Consider the following 20,379-nt stretch of genomic DNA (forward strand, 5'->3'; position numbering starts at 1 on the left):
AAAATTTTTATTGTTATGGCAATGACAAGGTCTGAGCATTTACATACCTGCCTCAAGGAGTCGTGGAAAGGTCAAACTCAAGAGAAACTGCTGTAGAATAGACCTGAATTTTTCAAATAAAAAAAAAAATAAAAATCTGGGGAAAAAATGTGTTTTTACATGTACACATACACATAAATACTGTTTATCTTTTCGGGAAGGAAAGTCTTGGAGTTTTTTATTTAATTATTTTTAAAATTATGTAACACATTGTAACCTTTTTGTAATGTGTAAAAGAAGTCATGAAATCAGAAGTGTTCAGATCTTGTTCAGGATCAAGTGGGACACAATGTGTGAAGAAACCTAACAGGCAATGTTATCAAACAGAAGTGTTCGCTCTAAGAGGGAGAATGTCTGTTTCAGCGCGTAGGTTTTCACATTCATTATGCCTCCTTACTTTAGCTTTTAAAACCATTTGTTTTTTGGGTTCCCCCCGCCCCCAAACAAAGAAACGACGCTGTTTATACCATGGGTTTGAATTTGTTAACTATTTACTTTGTAATATAGAATATATTTGTAAATATGTAATGTAACTTTCATGAAACAAAATATACATATTATATAGAGAGATACAGCACATTTCAGTTTTACAGTAACTGACAACTGAGCCAAATTTCTAGAACTGAATTTAGTTTAAAAAAAGTGGGGGTGGGAGGGGATATAGGATAAAGACAAGTATTTCAAGGTCATGATGAAATTTTAAAAGCTTACTGAAATTAATATATAAAATCACATCAGAAAATACCATTTTTCAGAATAAAACAGAATTTTCTAAATCTTTTAAAAACTCAATTTTAAAATCTTAAAATCTTCTTTGCTGCTTTAATGATATAATCACTTAATTTTAGCTGGGCAAACCTCAACATCAAATGAATATTGTACATTAACCTACATGGAATAGGGCTAACAATACAGTGTGATGATACAAAAAAAAAAAAAGATTAGAAGGGAGAGAGGGAAGAGGGAGATCTTGGATCCCAGACGTAACAGGAGGTTTAGTTACAACTAAACAATGAGAAATGTGATCTTCCAGACTTTCCACAGTGCCACAACTGACCATTTGAATGTCTTATTTTCACAGGTTGTAGGGTCTACGGGTGGGGGTTGGGGGAGGTTTGGAAGGTAGCATCAGTGAAAAGAAATAATTAGATCCGTTTCAGCAACCTGATGCCCCTAAAACAATACTAGTCCTTGTATCAACAGTAAAGAGGTAGAAGGTTGCCATCATGCCATGAATTTGACGCATGTAGACATCCAACTGGGATATTAAAGACAAATTGTAACTTCTTACAGATGAATACACCTAAAAGAAATTAGTCTAATGTTTTTATCAATAATACAAATGAAAAGAGTTTCAATAGATGAGGAAAGAAGATTCTAAAGAGGCGGAAGTTTACATCCGCATAACATTGTTTTCATATGAGAAACTGAATGATGGTAACTTTATAGTGTTCACTTAGGAAAAACTATAACTATTACCAATAGGTGATGTAGAGAATGAAAAAAACTTAACTCCCTTAATACAAATTTGAATGTCCCCTAAATCCATGTTTTCATCAGATGCTTTTCTATTTTACAACTACTTTCTCTCATTACCAATAAAACTAAAATTTTGACTTACCAGGCAGCAGCAGTGGCCCACCAGCCAATTTGTAATATGTCTGCTATTGATGGCTATAAAATAAAATAATAAGGTCATTTCAGTAGTCTACTTGATACTGAGGACACTTGAGTATCCCCTTGAGAAGAATTGATTAGACTGCGGATATTACTGACCACATATGCTGAGCGATGTCCTGCTCCTTGTTTTGGTGCAGCACCGGGCTCACATACTGACTGATAATCATAAGATTTGTTAAAAGCATAAACTGATATATTAACCAGGTGTCTCATCAAGCTGGGATCAATCTCTCCAAAAAATCTTCCAATCTGGTGAAGAAAAAAATCATAAAGCAACGTGTACTTAAAAATGTAAGCCAAAAATGAACACGGGAATCACCACTACAGTGAAAAGAAATAATACAGAGAAACTGAACTACAGCTGAGGAGCTTAAAAACAAAAGCAAATGAGAAACGTGTATATGACACTGTGAACAAACTAAAATGACAGTAAGTGTTCTCATTACTCAGTGGGGCTGTGTCATATTTTATTTGTGGAAAGAACGGACACACATTACTAAGCATTAAATCACAATCAAATGCTTCCCAGATAAATAAAACAAGGGTGGGGAATGGAGAGGTGTAAGTCAAAGGGTACAAAGAAGCAGTTATGTAGAATGCATAAGCCTAGAGATTCAACATACAACAGAGGACTGTAGTTAATAATATTGTATTGTCTACCAGAAATTTGATGAGAGTAGATTTTAAGTCTTCTTACCATACCGCAAAAAAGGTTAACAACCTGAGATAATGGATATGTTAATTGGCTTGACGTAGTAGTAATCACTTAACTATGCAAATCAAAACATTTTGTTGTACACCTTAAACATATACAATAAAAAAAAGATCAAATGCCTCCCTGGGGAATGGAAAAGTAGCATAAGTGAGAGAGCAGGCTGGCCTAGAAAAAGAACTTGTAGGGACTGTGATGAACTGGAACAAGTCCCATCTAAAGGGGCAATCATGAGTTAATCAGCTCCACCCCATAAATACTGTCATCCAGAAAAAAAAAAGCCCAGGGTTGAGATATCTTTTGCTTTGTTTTTTTAAAAAAGAGAAGCCAGGAATGCAGATTCAGAAGTGAAATTAGTTGGCATCTAATTCAAATTTGTTAAAAATAGCCTGTGTGCTGCTAATTTGCAGATTTGAGACTAGAAATCACATCAGTTTTAACCAGCTATATATTAAATTAGATATCATCAACTGACAAATTCTGAAGTGAAAGTTTTCTAAATATCTGAAAGATTAAAAAGTTCATATCATGCTAAAATCCTTAACTGTATGTTTTAATGATACCAGTACTAAAATGTAAAATCAAATAACATAAAAACTAGACTTAGCATGCATTTCTTAATGGTTTACATAATATTAAGCTTTTTACAAATTATTTCATGACAGAAATAAAACAACTCATCGATTTCTAAAACGCTGAAAGAGGTTTTGTATTGTTGATCCGGGAAACACACTTTGGAAAGCCTAATTCCCTCTTATTTCAGGTACATACCTGATTAGTATAATCATCATGATTTGCCATCAGAAGAAACCCACCGTCATCCAGAATCACACAATCCATTACCTATCAAAATAAAGTGAATAGTTAACACATTTTTAGAAAGGTTAGGAGGCTGCATTGTCTTTACCCCATTACATGTACATGATTAGAGCAATAAAAATAGAAAATTTTAAATGCCTATCTTCTCTTGAATGTATATGTTCATTAAATTCTGGTGAAATAAAGGCATGCATAGATTTATATCAAACCATCAGGCTTGATAATCCAACACCAACCATCCACTTGAGACTGTCAATTCAGTCTGAACAAATCATAAGAGCAAATTAAAAATAATCTTTTTACCATTTCCGGGTCATCTAAATGATCCAGAAAACTGGATAGAGACAATTATTTAATAATGAATAACTGATTTAAACACATACTTAGGATTTTGACAAAAAGATATTTTTAAAAATATCATTTTAGTTATCCTGCTTCACAGACTTAAAACACATCAGTACTATAAGACTATTTATAATTATTTCATATTTTTAGATTAAAAATATGTAGTTGGATAATTGGAGATTTAAAAGCAAAATGCAAAACAAAAAATGTCCATGGTTAAGAAAATACTTACTTCACCCTGAAACACAGGATAAATTCCCACCTAGTTTAAATCATGTTTTAATGTATGAAAATCAATATAATAATTTGTATTGAATAAAAATCACAAATAAAAACACTGTTTTCAAAGTTGAGGATGTAATGCATTGCATTTTCCTAATGTGGAAGCAGTTTATTACTAAAATATGTGCTCTTAAAACAGCTACTGCATAGTCTATGTGAAATAGATAAGTTACAAAAATCATTAAAATTATTGGCTCAATTTCACAGGAGTAGGAGTGATAAAGACAATATGAACGCCCTGCTTCCCTTGGAGATATACAGACACACAAAAGAGGACTGGAAGAAAATACTGTTTCATCATTGTTATTCAATTTTTAGAATTATTTATCTAGTATCATTCTTAGAGCATCTTCAACTTTTGAACAAAGTTCACATTTCCTTTTTCAATTTCTCAAACAGAAGTGAAAGTAATACAAGACACCTTAAAACTCAATCCATGTAACTAGAACTTTATAATAAACTAATACTTCTGGGTTTAGTTAAAACATTTTTCCTATAACCATATAATACAGTGTGAACAAATTTAGAGAAAGTGTGATAGGTGAGAGAAAACTACATCGATAACCAATAGGGTTGCTTTGGTTAGAAACTTCCTATCCAGAAATAGAGCTAAAGATAAATATGTACAAAAGAATGTAACACAGTTGAGACCGAAGAGAACCATCATATTGACATGACAATTTTTTTACCTTCCAAGGATATATACATATTTTTAAAAATTCAAGCATTTCACGTTCAAAATCAAAAGCATATAAATTCAAATGAATATATTATTTTACATATCCATATAATTTTTTAGCCTTTGATTAAAAATTCCTGCATATTTTTTCATCATTATAGTCTTAGCAAGAGTAACACAAGGAAATACTGTACTCAAAAGTGATTTTAGATAGTTTTCTTACATCACTGTTTCTTTTGCAGTCACAAACTGGACCAGCACACTGAAAGACAAAAATGCCATTATCACCTCACTTTTAAAAGTTGGATTTTAATTATATTATTACCATGTTATAATTAGAAATTCTGGAGTAATTTATCCAATAGAAAAATAAGATTAAACAGTCCAGTCTATAAGAAACGAAAGTTTTATCTTATTAGAAAATGTCAATCAATATATAAACTAGCATTGCATGTTATAACCTTGAAATACTTTTATTAAATATTGACTAATTTAAACAAAAAAAGCTTTGAAAAAAATAGGAATTCACAATTCTACTTCAGTGTAGTGGTACTGAGAACGTATTTGCCACTGTATAAGGACCTTATATTTTTTTCTATTGAATTTTGAAAACATTAAACATAGCATAAGAATTTTTAAAAAATATCTCACCGGATCTCTGATTGAGGTTTTGGTGAAATTCTCTATCCAGGAATTTACATCAATTTTAATTCCAACAACTGAAAAATTAATTTGAATTAATTCAAAGGTATAATTAGATGTAATACAACTTTTACAATATGACAGTTAATTATTTTGATGGCAAGTATCAGACTATAGTTTATTACAGAAGTTTTAGTTTTGTGTTCTTCATTAAGCAATAATGCTAATAGCTCTTAAACTATCACATAAATTGGAACTTATATTCACAAAAGAGTGTATTCATTAGCCACTACCTGACCAATTAACTAATACAATAAGCTAAATAAAAAACAGTAGCGTCAGGAGAGCCTCATAAACTTGAGGTCATTCAAATTGTATATTTTAAGAGGTTTCCCTAACCCCACCAGTGCTTGCAGTAGGTGCTTAACAAATCTTTGCTGAAAGAGTGAACAGATGAATGGATGAGTAGGTGGGTTAGTAGGAGAGTAGGTGAATAAATGAATGGCTGAAAGAATAACTGATTTAGTAAGTAAATGAGCAATTGAGTGAATGAAGGAATAGGTGAATGAGTTAGTGAGTAAGTGATGGAGTGAATTCATGTAATAGATCCGCTGATGGGGTAAAGCTGCCCTCAGGAGCAGGAAGGCTCAAAATACTCTCCTTTTAAAACTTCAAACACTGAATCATACAATCAGAAAAATTAATAGCTTTTACTTTATTGTATTCACTCTAGCCCACTTCCAATCCTCATTGATGCTCACTTTTACTATGTTTACTTGCCTATTTTCCCAAAAAGTGATTTTTCTATATATTTTATAGCAAGTTTTTAACTGAGCCCTACCTAATTCACTTTAACAGACACCTAGTAGAATATAGTATGAATATGCCATATTTATCTTTTCCCTCGGGGCTGGAAACTTAACTTTTTTGTACAAATATGTAACTCCTTGGCCATATAACTTTGTACAGATTTTAAAGTATTAAGAGAGACTTCTGGAGTGGAGTTGCTAATCCAACATTAAAATTTTTGATTATTATACTAAATTGATTCCATAAATTTGTGTCAGAGTATAAACATACACACTGTTTTGAAAATTCCTCAAATCTATGTAGTATCAATTTGATTTTATCCCAACTTCAGAGGTAACTAGTTATATTTTATTTAATTTTTTTAAGTGTGCATGCCTTTATTTTGTTTGAGACCTTCTGATGACCTTCTTGATAAACATTGCCAGTTTATAATATAAATGCCAAGTAACATTTAATTTTGGTTGTGTTTTTGTATTTAATATTTATCCTTACCTGCAGGTTTAAGAAGTTTCCCTTGAATATATATTTCTACAGCTTTGCTTACCATAATGCCCGATTCATAGGCACCAGGTCCACTTTCTAAAAAAAAATAAATAAAACACCTATCAAGATATATTGAATAATAATATTGATTTTCTGTCATTAGATACAGATGGATAGTATTTTGCTTAAAAATTCTAGCATCTATAAACTATAAAAATGTTTGTGCTCTCCTTCCTCTCTTCTTCCTTTATATACACTAGGCTAACTGGTATATCCATGAATTGGTTTGTATTAATTGATTCAGGGACATTTATTAGCTTGGTTGCATCTGCTTTCACAACATAATGAATACATGCCAAATCTCTACTTCACAACATTTGTTAAAATATTAGGGAGTTCTGCTGAAGTGAAGTGGAAGGATTGATCCTGGATGCATAAAACTGACTTTGTCTTTTATAAGATATATGTCACTAGGCAAAACTTTGAAATTCTCTGAACTTGTTTCCCCATTTATGAAAATGAAGATAATACTACCTATGTGCAAAGATGTTCAGGGATTAAATTACAAGGTTTTTGGGAAATAACTCAATGAAATATTTTAAAAGATAAGCTATTATTAATTGTATAATTATATTTTATAATACTGATAAAACGTAATTAGTCAATGGAATTACTCTACTTTATTTAATTCCTTAAATGTTTTTCAATACATTTTCACTTGTAATATGAGGGATTATCTACATGTGTTTCTATTTCTTATGCATGCCTAATAGATATGCTATCTCTAAATTACTGGAAGACTGTTTGCTGTGTATGCATTTTGCCTCTTCAACTAAATGATGCTTCTTTTCTACTTTCCTAATGCCTTGCAAATACTCTATTTTTAATGATGACTATTCTGAGTAGTTAACATAAAATGTAGTGATTTGGGGGGAAAGCAGATAGTAGCAGTAATTTATTATTTAAAAAATTGAGAAAAGCTGAATTCCAAAGCAATACTTACTGTTAAAGTAGGGAGCAGTGAAAACATAGTTATCATTATCTAGGCTCCTTTTATAGAAGCTGTCCTCATATGTCTCTGGGTTTTCTTGCCAATTTTCTCCAGCCCTAAGGAGGAAATGGCTCATCATTTGTATTCTTTAATCTACCTGATAACCTACTTTATCCTATGTGGACTTGCTGAGCTTTACAGATACGCCTACATCTCAGGTATGTCTAAAGAAGTTAGTGGTAATTGATAGCATAACTGATACTCATTACTGAGCAATGCATCAGCATAGCACTAAATTAAGAATCAGAAAAAGCTAACTCCTAGTTTTACTCTGTTGTTTACTAGTCAGGTAATAGGACAAGTAAGTTAATAGGTCAATTAATGTTAGTAAGCATTGGTGCCTACTCAGCCTACTTCATGGACTGTTATGAGGATAATAGAGATAAGATGCATCAAAGAAGAGTGAAAGATAATAAAGTGCTACATAAATATTGATGATTGGTTATAATCATTGTGTTCATTTCACTGGTTTAGCTTGTATCTGCAAAGAGAAAAATCTCTTTAAACGTCTGTTAAGTTTTGTAATAAATATATTTGGCAAGCAATAACATCATTGAAGAATTTTATAATGTCATTTTTCAGAGAAATAAAATCTTTTAATAATGTAAATACTGTAAACAGTGGCTCCAATGTAATCTAACGGCAATCAGTTTATTTGAAGAATGGCTTCCTTACGCAGTAATGTATAAATCCTTGGCGCAGTCTTTTGTAATGTACTTGTTTTTACAGATGTTATTTGAACTTACTCTTTGGGATAAACTCTGGTAATCCCACCATCAGTCACAACAAATCGTGCTTTCACTCCCTTGCTGAAACAGAAGACAAAAGAAGGAAATGTTCTATTGAACATATTCTAAAAGACAAAGTTAGGTGTTGGTGATACAAAGAGAAGTAGTTTAGGAAGTAAAGGAAATATATCAATAGATGCACAACTATGTTTTAATAATTTAAATATCTATGAAATTTGTACTTGAAGGATGTTTAAGGAAGACATCTCACAGGAAATAATGACTGAGGTGCATTTTGAACATGGAGTATGAATTGACAGCAATGACACAGGAAGCAGGAAGGTATCACTTGTAGAGAGGAATGTATACATAAGGGAAAGCTACCAGAGATGGCTGGTGTTTGGTATAGGAAAAAAACGTAAGACAAAAGGAGAGAAAAAGTAAGAAGTAAAGTTTCAAGTGCAAGTTTCTCAATGGTCAGCTAATGAATGATTTTGAATTCCATGTTAGAGAGCTTCACCTGTATCTTGAACTTAGAACTGCATTTTAGGAGTTAGATTCTGGCCAATATGAATTGTATGGAGAATTGACTAGAAGCTGCATGTGGAGGAATGGAGAACACTAAAGGCAGAAAAATCAGTTGCTGTGATTTCTTAGAAATGGGATCTTAGGGCCTTGATTATGAGGTAGAGAAGAAAACATTGCTAGGAGAAATATTTAGCATTTAGTGATTGAAAATGGGGTGGGTAAGAGATTATAAATAAGAATCATACTCAGATTTTCTCGACTGGATGTATGGTAGTGCTATTAGAAATCCAAATAAACACTGACTAGAAATCCTACTTTAGCACAAACAGAAACACACAATCACGCCCATTTAATTTGGTTTATTCACCCTAAAGCGTATGTGCATGAAAAGTTGAGTAATGGCAGACATTAGTACTGAAAAACACCCACAACTGAAAATGCAAGTTGTCAACAACTGTACAGTGATTTTCTTGAGAAATATTAAACATTATTAATGAAATGTAAATTTATGAGATTCATACCCAATTTCCACAGGAGAAACTAAATTGAAATGCAGAATACATATTTTTATTAATAAGAACAAATACTTACATATTTTTCTGCTTACTCCAGTAATTTTGGACAAGTTCATTTGTAAAGCCTGCATCAAGCAAGACTCTATTAATCAAATCTGCGTTACCTAACACAGAAAAAGGAGATCATCAGTTACACTCACATTTCTAAAATTATGATCATAATGAAAAATATATTTTCTATTTCCAAAAGCAATTTAGAGTAGATATTTCTATGAATTTTAAAATATATTCCACATTCATTTTCTTTGCAATTTTTATATTGTTCACCTTGCCTCACATTTTTCAGGAAATCAATGGATTTAGTAGTAGAAAAATCAATTCTAAATGAGCCAAATTATTTTGTAAATTTTATCAAAATATGAAATAAGCTACGTTAAGAAACAGGAAATAGTCTTTTGTGTTTTTGTTTATTTCTGTATGGTAGCATGGTGATTCCCAGCCATCATGATTTTATGACAATTTAATGTCTACACACACATAGAATTTTATATATGTATATAAAATGTATATATATAGAAACAGAACTACCTCTGAAATTATCAAGTAAAAACATTCAACAAAAAGTTACTGTCTACTTTCACTTTCACTTGTTATAAGAAAAGCTATTTTCATTCTTTTCTATCACAAATATCAAAACATAGGATAATCTTGGATTAAATAAGACTATGAAAAATTCAGTGCCGCATATCGAGGAGCAAGGAATGGAAAGAGTATCACAGAGCAATACAATCCCAAGAATATTTTTGAAATCTACTGGTATTGGGCAAAGAACCAATACCAAAGTAGATAACAGGTTGTCATTTCTAGAATAACTGAAGTGCATATTAGCCCAAGTTTAAAGATAATTGAGGAAACAGATGATAAGGATCAAAGGTCAATTATTACATATTCTTAAACAAAAACCTCTGCCTTCTTCCCATTCTCCTTGTTCCTCTAAACCCATTAAGCTCTGAAATACCCTAACAGGTACCCTCTGAAATTGCACATTTACAATAAAATTTGACTTTTTCAGATAAAGAATATATATGTTCTTAACATCCTATTACTATACAAGGTGGTGGTGAGATAGGCTGGAAACATTTTTATTGCTTTTAATTATTTTAAGTTAATATATCTTACACCTGGGATTAAAGGATCAATTTAATCCCTATTTTGGAGTACATTTTAACTCATTCTAGACACTCTTTTTTACTATATTATTTTAGAAACTGAATCACTTAAAAAACAGTTCATTTGGAAAATAAATGTTCTAATTGCCTCCAATCCCTTTAGGTAAAACAAAATAAATAGATACAGATATAAAAAAGAATGATTCCAATTTTCATGGTGTTCTGAAAACTTACATGTTAGGAAAAACATTTCTGATAGACTCATTTTTTGCGAGGAATATGACAGTGTTTCATAATTTTGGTATCCAATTAAAGGAACATTCAACAATCTTATTACAGTTCTCTCTTGGAAATGCCTAGTACTCATTAACAGGAAATAAACAATGACATAAAATAACATTTCAAAGGCACTGGCTCAGTCTCAGTGAGCTCGCACTGAGTAGAAAGGTTTGGAATCATCATGTTAAGACATGATCAATATAGACTCTGGCTCCCATGACAGGTTTCCAGAGTGGCTCACTGAAGCCACTAACTAATTTGTGCTAAAGTGAAGGAGCTAGGAAGTTATTTCTTCTCATATGCAACAAATCGAAGTTAAGAGGCAGCTTTAAGAAAGGCTTTGCCTTTTTGATAACTGATAAAGTGCTTTGACCCTTCCCGAGAGAAAGATAAATAATTGGAAAACAAAAAGAAGGGAGGAGGAGAAGGAAAAGAAGGGAGGAGGAGAAGGAAAAGGAGGGAGGGAGGGAGAGAGAACAAAGAGACTCCTCTTTGAGAGAGAACTAAAAAATGTCAATTATGTGTACTTATTCTTTTTTCAAATTTTATTTATGAAGATAAATTTTGCCATGAATTTGGTTTTCCTCTTATTTCTCATTTGTAGGTATTTGTTCTGGCAGTGCTTTTATAATAAATATTTTTAGAAGAAAAAAAGATTTAGATTTTTTAATGATTTAAAAGCCAAGAATCCATAATTTTCTATTAAGCTTAGAGTATGAACGATGCAGATTTACCTGAAAGACAAATATAATGGTTAAAAACTAATTACTAATTTTCTGTTGTCTATTTTAATTTGATTTACCTCATAAATGAAAAATTACAGAAGCATAATTTTTTAAGACATAAAGTTAACTTGTGATCAAAATAGAATGTCAGGAAGGAAGAAAATCATTAAGTGATGTATCTTTATACTTCGGTTTTTATTCTACCCATATTAAAACTCATTATATTATTTGAAGCATATGAATAAATTTATAAAAATGTATGTTTTCCTCTACCAGGCAAAATGCAATAAAAAATCTTCAAAAGATCATTCAAAATTAAATTTCCTAAATTTGAGAGGAGCTAACATGAGCGTGCCATATTGACGTTTAACCATTTGAAAGAATATATTACCTTGTTTTGAAAATTTGATTTAACTAAATAATGAAGTAACATTTCTTTCGTTTGCAAAATTAAGGATCAAATTGTTACATTTTACTATTAAAAAGTTATAAAGTAAATAAACAACCAGCACAACATAAAGTAATATGATTATCATATCCTATGATATACTATAAACCAACAGAACCACACTCAAGCAATCATTTTGAATTAATCCATACTTACATGATGGGTTGTTTGGAGTTTTTCTATCAATAAACTCATTGAAATTTAAAAGAAATTCAGTGTTATTATCCGATATTTTCAGGTCATTGCAGTAATCTCTGAAAAAAAAAAAAAACATTTTGAGATATTAGGTATTGAAATCAAAACCTTACAGGGTAATTAAAGGTAGTAAAAACACTATTTTTTTTTTTTGTTAGCCATAAGACTTTGCAAACTGTTGAGCTTCTTGTTACTTCCATTTCCTCACTTCTGTAATGGACCAAATACTTTGCCAGTAAGTGGTGATTACAGGCAATATGAATTAAAACATTTGGCCTTTGGACAGTAGGTGCTCAATAAGTATTAGGTTTTGGTGTAGTTATACTATTATCATTGTATATCCTAGATTTAGGAGTCTCATATAGCAATTAAAACAGAAATCTTGGGGCATGGGGGGCAAGGGGAGCGAGAGCATTAGGACAAAAATCTAATGCATGCAGGACTTAAAACCTAGATGACAAGTTGATAGGTGCAGCAAACCACCATGGTACATGTATAACAATGTAACAAACCTGCATGTTCTGCACATGTATCCCCGAACTTAAAATAAAAAAAAAAAATTGCCTGGAGTTACATACATACACAAACACAATTGAGTGGATATAAAGCTAGTGAAATTTGAATATTATCAATGGACTGTGTTTATGTCACTTTCCTGGCTGTGATCCTGTGTTAAACTTATGCAAGATGTTGCCATTGGAGGAAACTGAGTAAAAGGTATATAGGTTCTCTCTGTATTATTTCTTGCAACTGCATGTGAATCTATGATTGTCTGAAAATAAAAATTTAGACAATAAAAAAACCCAGAAATCTTAAAGTTCATTACATGTTAACATATTTTATTAAAATATTACCATGATTTAAAAAAAGATTTTAAAAAGTGGCAATGTTTTACATATTTGCAAATTATCTTTAATTCCTGACAAGAGAAGACAAGTATGTCTCTGCGATCAATTGCAAGATTTTGTTTTGGTCTATAGAGAAAATTGGTCCTCACAAAGATGAGAGGCTTTTATTCAGATATTGCAGCTGTTCTGTTTTTTTATTTGTTTTATTTGTAATTTATTGATGAGTAGTTGTAACATGGAACCTGAAACAATATTAATAGTTTTTTTGTCTTCTGTTACATTAAAATTCCATATTCTTTCTTACACTTTAAATGAATCTTTTATCCGTGATTTTGTAAAATCATAAACTGGTTATTTAGAAAATGAGTTGTGTACAATTTCCAAATAATGACACATTACACTATATTGAAAATTTACACTCATTATTATCTTCAACTAAGTATATAAGTATTGGGAAGGAATCATGTACACAGTAGTGTATACAACTTTCCCAAAATTCTAATTTTTGTTAGAAAGCTCAGTTTCTGTCATTGGCAGCAAATACTCTTAGTTGTTTTCTTCAAAGTCAAAAGCTCATCTGATTTATTTTTGAGAAAATATCTGATGAGCATCCAAGTCTGAATAACCATAGTTCTGTAATTTGTTCTTTCAAGTAATGTTACATTAAAAAAATGCAGAAAGCACCTTGTTCACTTCCTAACACAATCATACAAGTCCTTTATTTTTTTTAGACATCCAAGTTACTCTGGGATGCAGCAGCACTTCTAGTTTTATCACATATAATACTAAAAGACATGCACTCAGGGGAAAACTTCAATAAAATTTATAATTCTGAAATCAGGTAGTGTGATGCCTCTAGCTTTGTTCTTTTTGCTTAGGATTGTCTTGGCTATATGGGCTCTTTTTTGGTTCCATATGAAATCTAGTTTTTTCTAATTCTGTGAAGAAAGTCAATGGTAGCTTGATGGGGATAGCATTGAATCTATAAATTACTTTGGGCAGTATGGCCATTTTCACGATATTGATCTTCCTATCCATGAGCATGGAATGTTTTTCCATTTGTTTTTGTCTTCTCTTATTTCTTTGAGCAGTGGTTTGTAGTTCTCCCTGAAGAGGTCCTTCACACACATCCCTTTTAAGTTGTATTCCTGGGTATTTTATTCTCTTTGTAGCAATTGTGAATGGGAGTTCACTCATGATTTGAGGGAGTTCACTCTCTGTTTGTCGATTATTGGTGTATGGGAATGCTTGTGGCTGGGCGCAGTGGCTTGCGCCTATAATCCCAGCACTTTGAGAGGCAGAGGCAGGCAGATCACGAGGTCAAGAGTTCGAGGCCAGCCTGGCCAAGATAGTGAAACCTTGTCTCTACTAAAAATACAAAAAATTAGCCAGGCATGGTGGTGGGCACCTGTAATCCCAGCTACTCGGGAGGCTAAGGCAGGTGAATCACTTGAACTCCAAAGATGGAGGTTGCAGTGAGCCGAGATCATGCCATTGCACTCCAGCCTGAGAAACAAAAGTGAGACTCTGTCTCAAAAAAAAAAAAGGAATGCTTGTGATTTTTGCAGATTGATTTTGTATCCTGAGACTTTGCTGAAGTTGCTTATCGGCTTAAGGAGATTTTGGGAAGAGACGATGGGGTTTTCTAAATATACAATCATGTCATCTGCAAACAGAGATAATTTGACTTCCTCTCTTCCTATTTGAATACCCTTTCTTTCTTTCTCTTAACTGATTGCCCTGGCCAGAACTTCCAATACTATGTTGAATAGGAGTGGTGACAGAGTACATCCTTGTCTTGTGCCTTTTTCAAAGGGAATGCTTCCAGCTTTTGCCCATTCAGTATGATACTGGCTGTGGGTTTGTCACAAATAGCTCTTATTATTTTGAGATATGTTCCCTCAATACCTAGTTTATTATGAGTTTTTAGCATGAAGGGGTGTTGAATTTCTTTGAAGGCCTTTTCTGCATCAATTGAGGTAATCATGTGGTTTTTGTCATTGGTTCTGTTTGTCTGATGGATTACAAGGCTACAGTAACCAAAACAGCATGGCACTGGTACAAAAACATATAAACCACTGGAACAGAACAGAGGTCTCAGAAATAACACCACACATCTACAACCATCTGATCTTTGACAAACCTGACAAAAACAAGCAATAGGGAAAAGATTCCCTATTTAATAAATGGTGTTGGGAAAACTGGCTAGCCACATGCAGAAAACAGAAGCTGGACCCCTTCCCTACACCTTATACAAAAATTAACTCAAGTGGATTAAAGACTTAAATGTTAAGACCTAAAACCATAAAAACCCTAGAAGAAAACCCAGGCAATACCATTCAGGGCATAGGCATGGGCAAAGACTTCATAACTGAAACACCAAAAGCAATGGCAACAAAAGCCAAAATTAACAAATGGGATCTAATTAAACTAAAGAGTTTCCGCACAGCAAAAGAAACCATCATCAGAGCGAACAGGCAACCTACAGAATGGGAGAAAATTTTTGCAATCTATCCATCTGACAAAAGGCTAATATCCAGAATCTACAAAGAACTTAAACATCCAAGAAAAAAACAACCCCATCAAAAAGTGGGTGAAGGATATGAGCAGACAGTTCTCAAAATAAGACATTTATGCGGCCCATAAACATATGAAAAAAAGCTCATCATCACTGGTCATTAGAGAAATGCAAATCAAAACCACAGTGAGATACCATCTCATGCCAGTTAGAATGGCAATCATTGAAAAGTCAGGAAACAACAGATGCTGGAGAGGATGTGGTGGAACAGGAACGCTTTTACACTGTTGGTGGGAGTGTAAATTTGTTCAACCATTGTGGAAGACAGTGTGGCGATTCCCCAAGGATCTAGAACCAGAAATACCATTTGGCCCGGCAATCCCATTACTAGGTATATACCCAAAGGATTCTAAATCATTCTATAAAGACACATGCACATGTATGTTTATTGCATCATGGTTCAGAATAGCAAAGACTTGGAACCAACCCAAATGTCAATCAATGATATAGACTGGATAAAGAAAATATGACACAAATGCACCATGGAATACTATGCAGCCATAATAAGTTCATGTCCTTTGCAGGGACATGGATGAAGCTGGAAGCCGTCATTCTCAGCAAACTAACACAGGAACAGAAAAACAAACACTGTATGTTCTCACTCATAAGTGGGAGTCGAACAATGAGAACACATGGACACCAGGGAGGGGAACATCACACACTGGGGCCTGTTCGGGGGCAAGGGGAGGGAGAGCATCAGGACAAATTTCTAATGTATGTGGGGCTTAAAACCTAGATGATGTGTTGACAGGTGCAGAAACCACTATGGTACATGTATACCTATGTAACAAACCTGCACGTTGTGCACATGTATCCCAGAACTTAAAGTAAAATTTTAAAAAAAATGTGTATATACATATATACACACACTGTTCAAAACAGCGCATATATACATATATATACACACATACATATTTATAATCAAGCACATAAAGGGCTTAACATACGTTAATTGAAGTGGACATTCATTGGCCTGTCCCACAAGCCAAATACTCTCCTTCTCAAGTACTTTCTCCTCCCCTAAACACGTAAGTAAATTCCAGTCTTCTAGTCAGCTGTATTGATATCATTCAGCTATAAAAAAGCACTGACACGTGCTACAACATGGATGAACCCTGTAAACATCATGCTACGTGAGATAAGGCAGATGCAAATGGTCATGTATTGTATTGTTCCATTTATACGACGTGTCTAGAACAAGCACATAACCATGAGAGACAGAAAATAGATTAGTGGTTGTTTGGGTCTGGGGAGGGTTGGGGGAAGGATGGGTAGGTAACAGTTAAGGTTACAGAGTTTCTCTTTATGATGATGAAAATGTTGTAAAATTAACTCTAGTGATAGTTGTACATATATGTAAATATATTTTAAAACTTTGAATTATAAAAAAATGTGAAATGTGACACTGACTACAGAAATGGTTCATACACTAGTACCTGCTGGATTAAACAAAATCCATTGCCTATGAATCAGGAATTAGAATTGAGAGATATATCTATCTTTTCTCTATGTATCTGGATTCTACCCTAGTTTCCACCTTGTCTTATGGTGAAGCTGACAAAGCCAACATGCATAATCTGCTACTTAATAACTGGGAGAGACAAGGGAAGAAACTGTAGAGAACAACACAGACCTGAGATGGAGAGTCTTGCCAACATAGCAGGCCTAATTTCAATCTCTTCCTAAATTTTTTGCTATGTTAATATTCTGCAGGACCCTGTTTTTTTTTTTTTTTTTTTTTTTTTTTTTTTTCCTAGCTAATGTTCTCTGTGGGGAAAAGAAAGAGAGATCAGATTGTTACTGTGTCTGTGTAGAAAGAAGTAGACATAAGAGACTCCATTTTATTCTGTACTAAGAAAAATTCTACTGCCTTGAGATGCTGTTAATCTGTAACCCTGCCCTCAACCCTGTGATCCCTAAGAGGTGCTGTGTCATCTCAGGGTTAAATGGATTAAGGGCTGTGCAGGGTGTGCTTTGTTAAATAAATGCTTGAAGGCAGCATGCTTGTTAAGAGTTATCACCACTCCCTAATCTCAAACCACTCCCTAATCTCAAGTACCCAGAGACACAAAACACTGCGGAAGGCCGGAAGGCCGCAGGGACCTCTGCCTAGGAAAGCCAGGTATTGTCCAAGGTTTCTCCCCATGTGATAGTCTGAAATATGGCCTCGTGGGAAGGGAAAGACCTGACCGTCCCCCAGCCCGACACCCGTAAAGGGTCTATGCTGAGGAGGATTAGTAAAACAGGAAGGAAGGCCTCTTTGCAGTTGAGATAAGAGGAAGGCTTCTGTCTCCTGCTCGTCACTGGGCAATGGAATGTCTTGGTGTAAAGCCGATTGAATTCCATCTACTGAGATAGGGGAAAACCGCCTTAGGGCTGGAGGTGGGACATGCTGGCAGCAATACTGCTCCTTAAGGCATTGAGATGTTTATGTATATGCACATCAAAAGCACAGGACTTTTTTCTTTACCTTGTTTATGATGCAGAGACATTTGTTCACGTGTTTACCTTCTGACCTTCTCTCCACTATTATCCTATTATCCTGCCACACCAGATAATGATCAATAAATACTAAGGGAACTCAGAGGCCGGTATTGGTGTGGATCCTCCCCTCCGTATGCTGAATGCCGGTCCCCTGGGCCCCTTTTTCTTTCTGTATACTTTGTCTCTGTGTCTCTTTCTTTTCCAAGTCTTTCGTTCCACCTAACGAGAAACACCCACAGGCGTGGAGGGGCAACCCACCCCTTCAGTTCTCCTTAATACAGAGAAAATTCTTCCTAGTTAAAGTGAGTTAAATTTGCTCCCAGTAATTTAATCAAAGTGACTTGTGTCCAAAATCTACTAATAAGATTGCAGGTATTATTAGTGATACAATTTTTAAGACTATTCTTTAGATATTTACAGATTCTCCAGTCACCAAGTATTTATTCAGCACCTATGTGCCAGCAATGGATTCGATGTTGGGTATTGAATGTTAAGTCAAATAGACACAGTCATGGTCTGTTGAGGAAAGTAAATAAAATGTGGCCAGTGCTCCCCAAGAGAAATAGAGAATTCTATGAAGCAGTCAGGAAGCATGCATATACCAGTGAACAAAGGAAAGAAATCCCCACATCGAGGAACTTTTAAGTCGGGATTTTGGAGGGAGCGAGATGCGTATGTATGTGTATGTAGTCCAAAAGGGAAAACAGAATTAATGGAACAAAGAAGGTAAAACCAAAATCAAGCAAAAAATAAAAAAAGAAAAAAGAAAAAAGAAAAAAAAAACAAAAAAAAAGAAACAGTGCATTTAGGAACTGGAAGAAGTTAGTATGGCTGAAATTTAGAGTAGGGGTAGGGAAACTTTCCCTGACAGGGCCACGTAGCAAGTGATGTAGGCTTCTGTGGCCCATAAAGTCTATGACACGACTACTCAACCCTGTCTTTGTAGACAAAGCAGCCAAAGACATTCCAGAAACAAATAAACATCGCTGTGCTCCAACAAAAATTTATGTTTAAAATTGATAGCTGATCTACAGGATGTGGTTTGATGGTCCCTAGTTTAGAGTGTGGGGGACCACACTGGTACACCAGGACTTGGTGGAAGAGCATTTGAAAGCTATAATATAAAGCACAGATAATCACAAAGACAATATAGAATCACTGGCTTATATTTAGCAGATGAGAAATATGATTTTTTTTTCACATTTTAGAAACTCTCTCTGGTTACAGAACAGACACAGCATTAAGAAATACTGGGTAAATATGAAAGTAGGGAGACCAAGTAAGAGGCAAATGTAGTAGTTTAGGTGAGAGAAGGCAGTGGCCTGAAATAGGGCAGAGGCGGCTGAGATTGACAGATACACTTGATACTCATAAGACAGAATTGGCAAGACTGGTGATTGACTAGAAGTGAGATACAAGAGAAAGGAAGCAGGGAAGGACAACTAACAGGTTTCAAGATTGCTCGTTTGGGAGGATGGCATTTTCTCCTCTGAGGCAAATAGGTAGAACTTTCCAAAGGAAACAATTATTTATAAGATGCTAAATCTGAAGCACATTGAAGAGATATTCTTGTCTGGTTTCCATGAGATGTGTCTCATATTGAAATATGTAAAGTCTGGAAATAGATACAATATAGGATTAAATAATATAATGTAATATCAATGAAACACATATGTCTTTGTCTCTAGATATTTATGGCCATCATACAGATTTGGGAGTTATGAACCTAACCTGTAGGCAGGGAACACGTGGGTGGCTTGTGGTCTGAATGCAGTCTCAGATAAAAAGGCAGCCTAGGCTAGCATCCTTTGCAGCCTTCTCATATGAGTGATCAGCAGAAGAAATGAAACTCATGAAAGAGACAGTGAATATGCAGCCAGAGGGGGAGTAAGAAAATCAGAATAGTGTGTCATCAAGCAAGAGAAAGCACACTGTCAAAGGACAGCGTGATCAACAGTGTCACACACTAAAGGAAATTCAAGCAACAGAAGCTTCTCAAGGATATGGGCACTCAGAAAGCCAAGAATATGCTTTGTCAACAGAGATTTCTCAAAAAACCCATATTCCCTATGTTAAAGTAGAAACAATTCAGAAATATCCTTTTGCAGGAATTAAAGGGTAACTCAGAACAATTTATATGCATCTTTGGGTTTTTGGAATAATTTAAGAGAAGTGAAAAATTAACAATCCAAGCTTCTACGTAAATTGTTCCCAATAATTTGGCCCAGATTAATAGGAATTATATTTGAATATTATATGTGTCTGTCATGGAGTAGGAGTCAAAAACTGAGGAAAGAAAGAAGAATAAAGAACACCCTTGGATTATTGAATAGTTCCAAA

The 20,379-nt window shown here is 33.9% G+C and overlaps 1 protein-coding gene across 4 annotated transcripts in view; it reads right to left on the reverse strand.

Annotated features, from left to right (window-relative positions):
- Window positions 1-20,379, reverse strand: part of CACNA2D1 (calcium voltage-gated channel auxiliary subunit alpha2delta 1) — a 504,363-nt gene that overhangs the window by 16,220 nt on the left and 467,764 nt on the right. For 3 of the 4 annotated variants that reach the window (XM_030822006.1, XM_030822005.1, XM_030822007.1), the window contains 11 exons: window positions 12,091-12,188; window positions 9,390-9,477; window positions 8,289-8,351; window positions 7,495-7,598; window positions 6,501-6,587; window positions 5,208-5,275; window positions 4,780-4,818; window positions 3,203-3,274; window positions 1,816-1,968; window positions 1,661-1,713; window positions 48-103 (listed from right to left, as the gene is read on the reverse strand). In XM_030822006.1, coding sequence (XP_030677866.1) covers window positions 48-103; window positions 1,661-1,713; window positions 1,816-1,968; window positions 3,203-3,274; window positions 4,780-4,818; window positions 5,208-5,275; window positions 6,501-6,587; window positions 7,495-7,598; window positions 8,289-8,351; window positions 9,390-9,477; window positions 12,091-12,188 — 881 coding nt within the window. Of the gene's footprint in view, window positions 1-47; window positions 104-1,660; window positions 1,714-1,815; window positions 1,969-3,202; window positions 3,275-4,779; window positions 4,819-5,207; window positions 5,276-6,500; window positions 6,588-7,494; window positions 7,599-8,288; window positions 8,352-9,389; window positions 9,478-12,090; window positions 12,189-20,379 lie in introns of those variants that run through there. The other variant, XM_030822008.1, reaches the window with a different exon arrangement.

This window comes from Nomascus leucogenys, chromosome 11 (genome assembly GCF_006542625.1).
Source record: "Nomascus leucogenys isolate Asia chromosome 11, Asia_NLE_v1, whole genome shotgun sequence".
Classification (NCBI taxonomy): Eukaryota; Metazoa; Chordata; class Mammalia; order Primates; family Hylobatidae; genus Nomascus; species Nomascus leucogenys.